At 58.9% G+C, this 10091-nt stretch overlaps 1 protein-coding gene across 2 annotated transcripts in view; it reads right to left on the bottom strand.

Moving 5' to 3' along the window:
- Positions 1-414: 414 nt before the first annotated feature.
- Positions 415-10091, bottom strand: part of CORO7 (coronin 7) — a 57521-nt gene continuing 47844 nt past the window's right edge. For both annotated transcript variants that reach the window (XM_040459154.1, XM_040459155.1), the window contains 19 exons: positions 8462-8516; positions 8027-8084; positions 7763-7908; positions 7588-7680; positions 7300-7431; positions 6720-6846; positions 6328-6503; positions 5707-5815; positions 5512-5598; positions 5289-5431; positions 5107-5211; positions 4942-5027; positions 4055-4196; positions 3871-3960; positions 2926-3042; positions 2281-2416; positions 1771-1862; positions 1154-1240; positions 415-1043 (listed from right to left, as the gene is read on the bottom strand). In XM_040459154.1, coding sequence (XP_040315088.1) covers positions 1038-1043; positions 1154-1240; positions 1771-1862; positions 2281-2416; positions 2926-3042; positions 3871-3960; positions 4055-4196; positions 4942-5027; positions 5107-5211; positions 5289-5431; positions 5512-5598; positions 5707-5815; positions 6328-6503; positions 6720-6846; positions 7300-7431; positions 7588-7680; positions 7763-7908; positions 8027-8084; positions 8462-8516 — 1987 coding nt within the window. In that variant the 3' untranslated portion in view covers positions 415-1037. The remainder of the gene's footprint in view (positions 1044-1153; positions 1241-1770; positions 1863-2280; positions 2417-2925; positions 3043-3870; positions 3961-4054; positions 4197-4941; positions 5028-5106; positions 5212-5288; positions 5432-5511; positions 5599-5706; positions 5816-6327; positions 6504-6719; positions 6847-7299; positions 7432-7587; positions 7681-7762; positions 7909-8026; positions 8085-8461; positions 8517-10091) is intronic.

The following is a 10091-nucleotide window of genomic DNA, read 5'->3' as shown; positions in this document are numbered from 1 at the left end:
ATGTATATATTTGTGGTTAAGTAATCTCTATGTGCAACATGGGGCTCAAACACGCAACCCCGAGGTTAAGAGTCGCACACTTTACCAACTACACCAGCCAGGTGCCCCTAATTTGTCTTCTTTATGTCTCTCTTCACAGTTTTCTTACTTGCACACAGTCTGGCTCCCCTGCACAGGAGGACAATGACAAGTGCCTTGAGAGGCCTGGTCTCTTCTGTCCCTTACCGTATCTACCATCCAGACCACTGTTGGATATCTATGTGTTGGATGAATGAACCAACTCATAGCAGCTGAAAAGGCCTGAGGAGCAAAGTGAGGCCTGGAACAAGGGGGAACCCAGGGCCAAACCGCCTTCACCCATACTCCTGTCCCCGAACTCTCGCAGTCAGCAAGAGACCACAGCAGCACAAGAGGTAGCCAGCTCAGAAAAGTTTAATTGCTGAAAACATCCAGGGTATATTCAGGCCAGTCCCTGAGGGGCTCACACCCCGCCCTTAACTGGGCCATCAGCTCTGTGATGTCCCCCTTCTCCTGGTTTCAAACCTGGGGAGGAGGGCAACTGGTCCCTGGCCCGTGAGGCTGGTGCTGTGCCAAACGGCCTGGCAGGGGGCCAGCCCCCAAGGCTCTTACCTGGAAGTGGGGGCAGCAGGCAAGATGGGATGTTGCCCGTGATAAGTTAAGGTGCTGGGCAAAGCCAGCCCAGGTTGGGACCAGCCCAGGGACGTCTACTAACCCCTCAGCACTCCCAGCCCACCGCGCTCCCATGCCCCTGGCTCCACATGCTAGCAGGCAGCTGAGGAGAAGCAGCCAGTCCCAGGGAAAGCAGAGGTGCAGACAATCCATGGGAGTTGCAGCGGGACCTAGAGGCCTTGGAAGTGCCCAAGGCCCAAAGGAAGTCAGGGCTTTGGGGAGGAGGTGTGCCAGGGCCACGAGGCATCTTCCAGTTTGAGGGGGAGACCGGAGGTGCGCAGCGGGCACATCAGGTGGTTCTGGGAGGTGGCGGCAGCAGGTGAGGCCAGAGGTGGCTGGTGGGCAGTCTAGTCCTGGGGAGATAAACCAAGTCGGAGGGAGTTGAGAGGTCTGAGAAGGGGGGTGTCGCAGGCTGCAGGGTGAGGGAGGGACGGAGGGGATGCCAGGGCCCTCATCTACTCACCCACTCGTCCTCGTCCACACCTTCAAAGGAGTCCTGAGGGAGCGGGTCCTCGCGGTTCCCCAGCTTTGCCACCATGGCACTGAGCAGCTAGAAGAGTGGACAGAAGAAGAGGTGGCAAGGGAATAGAATAGGACCGCTAACCCCAGGAACACAGGCCTTCACAGTTTTGAACCCGGTCAAGGGTGTGAAAGAGCCATTTTCATCAGAGCCCTGACAAAGGGGATGGTTTTCACAAAAAAATACACTTCGACCAATATTAGGGAGCCAGAGACAGACTCTGTGCCACGCAGCACTGGAGTCTGCACACTGCCTCAGATGCTCAGATGTGCACCAGGGCCCCAAATGCACTTGGGTCCCAAACCCTTGGCTCTGTTTGGGATGGGCCAGGCCAGAGGGGGGCCTCCTTCTGCCCTTCCCTGGATTCCTGAGTCCTGTGCCCCATGGGTCCACTTCAGGGCTCTGGAAGGTCTCCCCCAGTAAGCTGCCCAATCAAGAGAGGTGTGCGACCCTGGCTCCTGTCCCAGCCTGGGTCGGACAGACAACCGAAGGGCAGTCATTAGGTACGGCCAGGACTCTGTGTGCGCCATACTGGTCAACCCCCTCCCATGCCTACCTACCTCTTCCTTCTTTTGCTCATCTGACTTCTCTTCCAGGTACAGTGCTGAAGACGGGGCCCGACGGGCAGGGGCTTCACGGGGTGCCTGGCTCACTGGGGTAGGGAGGGGACAGGCATCAGACATCAGAGAATCCCCTCGGTGAGGACTCCTTGCCCAACCCTTTGGTGCCATTCCCTAGGGAATCCTGTGGCGGAGACCCCAGAGAGGGTAATAACAGCTGCCCCACCCTCTGCTCACAAGGCTGCCGTGGGCACCATGTAGCGTATGTGTGCACATCAGGAGTGGGAACTGTGATGGAAACACAAACCCTGGGCCCTGCCCTCGAAAGGCTCAGAGTATGAGCCTGGAAATGCAAACACCCCATCCTTGGAAACATCAGAGGTTTCTGTGTGACAGGGAGATGGGGGGGGAAATCTTGGACTTGACCTTTCGACCCCTTCTCCAGCCCTCCCCCCCCCCCCACTCACTTCCCTGCTTCCTACTTGCCACCCCCCCAGCTCCTCAGCCTACCTGGGGTCATGCCGGGGGGCTGTAGGCTGATCAGCCGGGGCTGCCCATTAGCACCTCCCAGCCAGGCCTTCGCACTGAGCACCGGCTCCCAGCTCATGGCCGTGTCTGGGAACACATCATCCTGGAAGAACTCTTTCTGTAGGGAAGAACAAAGGGGCTACCCTGGGGCACCTACCAGAGGCCCAAGGTGCATCAGCATCCCTTCGGAAGGGGGTAAGGTAAGATCCGGGGCCCACTCTGGGGTTTCTGCCAGTTTCAGAATCTCAGCAGAATAAGGGAACAGGCACCCCAAAGAGCAGTGAGTGGGATAGTTTGGTGACAGGGCCAGTCGGGCCCCAAAGCCCCTTTTATGGGGACTGGTGGGGGTGGGGAGGCGCCTGGGTGGCTCAGTCAGTTAAGCGTCCGACTTCAGCTCAGGTCATGATCTCACGGTTCGTGAGTTCAAGCCCTGCGTTGGACTCTGTGCTGACAGCTTAGAGCCTGGAGCCTGCTTTGAATTCTGTGACTCTCTCTCTCTCTGTCCCTCCCCTGCTCACGTATTCTCTCGCTCTCCAAAAATAAATATATGTATATAAAGATTAAAAGAAAAATTACAGGTACTGGGAAGGAGGACTAGGTGTTGGGGTGTCAGGCCCCCAACCTCACCCTGACTCGGGGTAGACGGAAGGCAACGGGCTCCAGGGAGGTCTGGCGAAGCCGCAGACATCGGGCAAACTCTACTTCCTGGACGTCGCACTCTGTCTTGGGCAAGAGGATGAAACCCTGGAGAGCAGGGGGATCTGAGTGGACACCTGCACCCCCAGAGACTGCCAACACACCTACTTAGGACCACCAGAACCAAGGCCCATCCCTGAATGGGAGCGTGCTAGCAGATGCTTAACAAGTAGCTCTCTGGAGGGGCGCCTGGGGGGCTCAGTCAGTAAGCTTCCAACTCTTGATCTCGGCTCAGGTCACAATCTCACAGTTCATTGGTTTGAGCCCTGGCATCGGGCTCTGAGCACACAGTGCGGAGCCTGCTTAGGATTCTCTCTCTGCCCCTCTCCCACTCACACACACACGCACACACTCTCTCTTTCAAAATAAATAAAAAACATTTTTAAAAAATCTTTAACAAGTAGCTCTCTGGAGGAAAAAAGCCGTTTTGTAGCTCTGACTAGCCTATTTCCATGTTGTAAAAACCCACCATGGTGATTTCTCACCACCAACATGACTTGTTGAATGCAGGATGGGGAACACATGTGTGGTAGCAGCATCTAGTCTATCCACTGGCAGAGCCCACAGGTGTAAGTAGCCTCGACGGCACAAAAAAACCATAAAATCAGGTAAAATAATTAAGAAGTGATACATTGAATGTTTACTGCCTAGGTTTTCAATGTAATTTACTTGTAGGTTCATATAACTTAAGGTTTTATAGTTTAATTTCTAATAATGGTGGAGTTTAACAACCAGCTCCTGACAGCTGCTGGGCACACCCTGGCCCAGTGACCTGCTGACCTGACAGGCCCCTGCACTTCCCCATCTGGCCAGGAGAGGGCAGGGGAGCCCTGTGTCGCACCCACCAGGAGGACCAGGGAGGGCGCACAGGCTCACCTTGTGGGGGTCAGGCGATGTGAAGCTATTGCACTCCAGGAAGAAAGGAGCCTCTGGGAGCAGCTCGTATAGGAACACACGGGTGTCGCCCTGGGTGGGTGGCAAGAGTGAGGCAGCCAGCTAAAGCTGCCTTTCTCCCCACCTTTCACCTGCCCACCACCCCCGCCTGCACGCTCCAGCCCACCTTGCCCGTGAGTAGCACCAGGCTGGTGTCCGGGTCATAGCTGGGAAGCAGGGTTGAGGGAGCCACATCCAGCCCCAGCACTGCCAAAGGGCCACCGGCCACAGCCTTGGCGGGGTACAGGAGTAGCTGGCGCTCACTTCGGCTGCAAGGGAGACCCCAGGAGCAGAAGCAGGTCCTTAGAGCTGCAGGGACCTGAGTCAGGGAAAGGACTCTAGCAAGGACCCTGATCCTGTCAGGCTTGGACACCTGAGGAGTGCCTCTGTCCCTTCTCTTTCCTGATCCAGTTCTCAGAACTACTGTCTCCGGTCTCCTGCAACAGTGGCCTAACCGGCTGGCCTCATCCCCTACTAATGCTCCCTCTGCTGTTCTCCGATCCTCCACCAGCATGGATCTCGTGGCCACTGTGGCCTGTTGTCTGTACTTCTCTCCCCATATTCTGCTTGTCATTCTCTGCTCCAGCCAGGCTGGTCAGCCTCCTAGCCTTTCCACCCACACTTGAATGCCCTCTCCTCTGGATTTCTGGCTACTAGCTCCTTTGTGACTCAGTTCAGATGACATCTACCTTAGGAGGCCCTCCCTGATTCCTCTTCCAATGTGCCAAATACTCTCCCTCGGGCCTCCCCACTAGGCTTGGTTGTTTCATGCTTTTCACCCGGTCCATGCCAGGCATGGGCTCCAGGCAGTAGGTATGGCTCTCATCCCTCCGGGTCTCCCTGCCTCCCATCCATCCACTAACCTACCCACCAACCCATCCATCCATCCATGCACCCAATAAGTGAGCAGCAGGAACAGCTTCTGATGCCTAACATGTGTATGCGTGTCTGGGGAAAAAGGACGCAATTAGCTGCTTAAGTCTGGGTGTGGGGATGGTAGTCCCGAGTCCTCACCTGTCAAAGCCGGACACCAGCAGACAGTGACCATCACACACCCAGACAACGCGGGCTCCACGGGCCCCCTCAGGCCCTGGGCCTTCCTGTTGGGATACAGCACATGAGGGCCAGCAGCGGACCCTCAGTCAGGTCTGAAGGCTGCCCTCATTGCCTCTTGCTCACCTGCAGGGGCTCAGGGCCACCCCGGGGCTCATAGACCCGCAGGTGCCCATCCTTGCAGACAGTGGCCAGATGCTGTCCGTCGGGACTCCAGGCCAGGCCGAAGATCTGGAGGCAGGTGTGGATGGGTGTGAGAGGCGGCCTCGCAGCCTGTGGCTGGACGCCTGCTCCCACAGATGTCCTACCTGGTCCCGATGGCCCTGCAGCCTCAGCCGCTCAGCTCTGGCCTTAAGGTCCCAGATCCGAATGGTCAGGTCATAGGAAGAGGAGGCCAGCACATCGGCTGCCAGCGGGTGGAAGCGCAGAGAGTAGATCTTCTCTGTGTGGCCTGGGGGTGAGGCAGGGAGTAATGCTGAGTTCCTCAGGAGCCACTGCCTGTCTCCCAGCCCCCACCCTGGCCCACCTGACCTGTGAGCACGGCCTCAGGTGTCGTGAGCACCTCCTCCAGGCCCTCTGCGGGCACCCGCCACAGTCGGATCCTGGCATCCTCCCCACCTGAAGAGAGTGCTGGCTCATCACTGCTGTGCCCAAGACCTCTGGGCTCCCCCTACCCTCATTCACACCCCTGGGCCCTCCCTTGAGCCTAGCGCTGAGCCTCCTTACCCACAGCGAGGCGGTAGGGGTCAAAGGGGTCCCAGGCCAGATCAGTCACAGCTGCGCCATTCTGCATTGTGGGCAGTGCTGTGTCGGGCAGGCGGCCAGGCTTCCGCAGCTGTGGGAGGTAACCCCACCCGCAGGCCCATCAGTAACAGGCAGGAGAGCTCGGTCCCCAGGGTCTGCAGGGCAAGCAGCACGCCTGGGCCCCCCACCTCCTGCAGCTGATGCCCCACTGCCGGGTGGCCCAAGCTCTCTGCCTCAGCCGCCTTGTGCTCTGAGCCCCAAGCGCCAACTTTGTGTCCCAGGAAGCGAGGGGGACAGCGTGGAGTGGTGGAAAGAGCTCAGGCTGGGGGCTCAGGCAGCCTGGGTTCGAATCCCAGCTCCACCACTTACACAGCTGTGTGACCTGACAGGTCACTAAGCCTCTCTGTGCCTCACTGCTTTCATCCATCTGTAAAATGGGGATAAGAGTGGTATCCCCGCAGGACAGCTGGGAAGATCAAAGGGGATGCTGGCAGGTGCTTGGCACATAGTTTGTGCTCAGAGAGTATGAGCTGGTGTGGGTACCCAATGCCCTTAACTTCCTGCAGGGCCCTGGGAGGGCACCATGTGAGTGGGGTCTCTCACCTCGAGCACAGCCACCTGCCCGCCACTGCTGAGCAAGGGCACAGCCACACGAAGCCGGTTGGCACAGAACCCATCGCTCTCTCCAGGCGTGGTGAGGTTGAGCCCCTTGAGGTTAGTGATGTGGCTGTCTCGGTGCAGGACGGTGCCCTGAGCATGGCGGAACTTGGAACTGGGGCCTGGCAGGCGGCAGGGATGGAGCTACATGAGAATGCCCTGCCCACCGGCCTGCCTGTTCACATCACAGCAGGATGGTGCATGACCTGTGCCCAGGCCTCCAGAGAACATCGAGGCTGCCCTCTTACTGCAGACTTACTCCATCCCACAAGGACAGGTGACCCCACCAGGAGGGGAGCAGATGTAGACTGGGTTAGCTCCTGCCCTGATGCACTTACCCAGCAGGCTCTGTAGGGATCTCTGGCTGGGGCTGGTGCCGATACCACTGGTGCTAGAGAGCGAGGGCCCCAGGCTGGAGGGTGTGGAGGGGGAGGTCAGCGAGCTGAGAGGGGAAGAGAAGCCCTCCTGGGGGAGAAACACCCTGGGTCAGCCAGCAGGCCCCCAGTTTCTTGGCCAGAGAGAAAGGGGCACTGGGGTCATCACTCTGGGCCCCACCTCCCAGGCTGTGGGACATGCAGGGCAAGCTAAACTTCAGACTGTGGGGACAGTGGGTGGCAGCTGCCAACTCCTGGCTTGGTAGGAGAACAGGCAGGCCCCGTATGGTTAACATCTTCCAGTACTTCAAGAGAAAACAGAAACCTAGATTTTTCTGTGAAAGTCTGGCTTTTTAAGGGTTTGCTCAATTTGGAGAACAGCATGAAGTTCTTTGTGCTTCACATGTTTCTGTCTCTGTTATGCTTGATGATGACTACAAAAGGCTCAGAGACCCTCAGGCAGGCGAACACACTTGGCAGCTTTGACTTAGGCACCAGGATGGTGGCAGGATGGAGAGGAAAGGAAGACCGCCCTGGCACTCACGCTGGGATCCGCATCACCCGCAGGAGTGTCTGCAGGCTGGGCCTGGTCCGGGGAGGGCTCCGCAGGGGGCACCAGGCAGGAAGTGAAGCTGAGGTGGGGCCGCCGAGCTGGGTGGAGGCTAACCTTCTGCACCTGAGAGAAGAACGTGGTGTCCCAGGCAGGGGATACTGACAAGGAGGGAGACACAGGGCAGCTGAGTTCATACAGCTGGACTGTGGGGTCGTGCGTGGGGCAGGTGGAGGCTGGGAGTGGCCAGCCAAGCTGGAGGGCAAGGGTGAGGGCCCCTACCTGCTGGTTGCTCCCCACCCACCAGGCATGGGGGTCGGAGGCAGGGATGCAGCCTGCGGTGTCCGGGAACAGGTCCTCATGGAACTCCACAGCCTGTTGGCAGATGGGGACGTACGTGGCCAGTCAGGTCTAGGCCCCCTAGACCTTCCCAGCCCCTCACCCAGGTCCCCCTCACCTTGCGAGGCACGTGGTAGCTGACAGGCACGATGGCCGTGTCACTCAGCTGCAGGACACGGAGCACCTCACAGCCCATGACAGCCAGCGCCCGCCGGGGCACAAGAGCCGCGCCCCTCAGCACACTCTCAAGGAGGCACTGCGTCACTGTGGGGGACAGCATGGGAAGACAGGTGGGGAGATGTGGGGGTGGGGAGCATGGGAAGAGAGTCAGGGAGGTGGGGGAGGGAAGGCAGGGGGACGGGGAGGAGGGAACAGGGCTTACCTGGGCTCAGCGCTGGCTGCTGCGGGGTCACCTCGTAGCAATACAACTGACTATCACCCTGAAAGGAGCCCAGACTGAGCGCCACTCACCACCCGCGCCCTGGTGGCCTCGCATGTGCTCCAGATCAGACACCGGCTCCCACCCCCGCGCTCTGGGCTGAGTTCCTCGGTAGACTTCACTGCACATGGAGTAAGAACAGGGCAGCTTCGGGGCTTACAGAACGCCCGCTGTGAGCTAACACTGCTTGATTGTTGGCCTTGTCCACAAAGCTGACATTCTTGGGAATTACGGTCACGCCAACCTGAAGGCTACTCAGCCTGGCAGAGGTGGAGGGCGTCCTGCTATCTCCCAGCAGGCCAGCTAGGTCGAAGGTTGGGGCCTGGCCTGGCCGCCCTGGGGGGCTGATGTGGGTGGGCACTCCAGCTTCTCACTTACCTTTCCTGCCAGGACCAGGAGCCCGGTGTCTGGGTCCAGGAGGGGCATCAGAGACCTAAGAGAGAGGGCTGATAGGCAGGATGCGGCCAGCCACTGTGCCTGAGGGGCGGCTGGTGGGGGGCCTCATGACCCCAGACAGGGGCTCAGGCCACACACCCCACTGGCTAGGATTGAGACGGTCCCTCTAGCTGCATCTAGCCTGTCCCGGCTACTCTTCTCTCCTTGTGCTGACTACATGCCAAGCACATCCCCATGTCCGAGACCTTCCTGCCCTGCCCACCCTCCATCTGCCCACCCTTTTCATCCCAGGACTTGTATGGACCCTGGGCACAAGGGAGCAGGCCCCTCTTTCCACACCTCAGTCCCAAGCTCACCAAGTCCCATCCCTGGCTCACCACATACGTTCTGTCTCTGGTCCCACCTTGGCCAACCTGGGCATCAGGCCAGAGTTCCCAGGGAAGAGGAGGAGGCGTGCTAGAACCGGGGACTACCTACACCCTGCCCAGTGCAGTTGGCCTGGGCGCACCAGGCCTGCACAAAGGTTTGGGGGCCACCTCCTCAGTTATCCCAGGCTCCTGATGACATCTTAGAGACTCAGAACCTCCCTTGGCATGACTTCGAGCCCCTGTGCCCAAGCCTAAGCCAGGGGCTGGGAGCAGGGCCTCCTTCACCACAGTGCATCCCTGCTGTCCCCACTCTGTTCCTGAGGTGGGGCTCTGCGTGGGGGGGCAGTGGCTGGGAATATACACCCCAGCGTCCCTGCCACTTTGTGGCCAATGGGCTGTCACTGTCTAAGAGAACTCTGACAGGTGCCTTCATCCATTTGTTTCTTCTCTTGGTTTTAGTTTCATGTCCCTGGACCCGAAAGCCTGGACTCTCACTCCAATGCTGCCACTCACCCTCAGACAGAGCCCCTTCCTCATCATGGTTCCAGTGGTCAGAGGTCACCAGCTGTGGCAGCTGCATCCAACCCTCACCCAGGCAACAAAGCTCCCCCACCCCACCCGTCTGTCCCCTTCTGGCCAGCTGCCCACCCCCCCTCCCCACCCTGCTGGGAGCCACAGAGTGGGCTGGGAAACTGGGTGGGGCCGTGGGTGTCTCCACAGCTTCCTGGAGTGCTCTGGGCTGGCCACCTGTGAGTAACAAGGGCTCTAATTACCTTGAGCCGGTAGGGTGAGCCGGGCTCAGAACTGTCTTTCTTGACCTGGTCTATTGCCTTCTCTGTGGGGGAGCAGGTGGGCAGGGGGACAAGGTGGGTGTGTGACCTAGGATGGCCCTCCATGCTGATGCTGGCTCCAGTGGGGATGGAAGCAAGTCCCTTCAGCAGCCCCAACAAGACTTTCATTCATTCACTCACTCATCCATTCCCATTCATTCCCTTGTCAAATTACCAATGCCCAGCCCTTGGCTCAGCCTGCAGGTGTGACCAGAAGTGAGTGCAAAAGACCCCACCTCTGTCCTCAAGTTGCTCACAGCTTGGCCTGAGAGGCAGATGCAGCTCCCTCTCCCCCCAACGCACAAAACACGTGAAGGCAAAGTTCCCTGAGGACAGCCAGCAGGGAGCCGGGATACCAGACCCTGGCCACAGGGGAGGGGGGTGTTCCTTATGCCCCAAAGGGTAAGGAGGAAT

This window comes from Herpailurus yagouaroundi, unplaced genomic scaffold (assembly GCF_014898765.1).
Source record: "Herpailurus yagouaroundi ecotype Mexico unplaced genomic scaffold, PumYag 222, whole genome shotgun sequence".
Lineage (NCBI taxonomy): Eukaryota > Metazoa > Chordata > Mammalia > Carnivora > Felidae > Herpailurus > Herpailurus yagouaroundi.
Note: the sequence above shows the minus strand (reverse complement) of the source record. Positions and strands in the feature narration are given on the sequence as shown.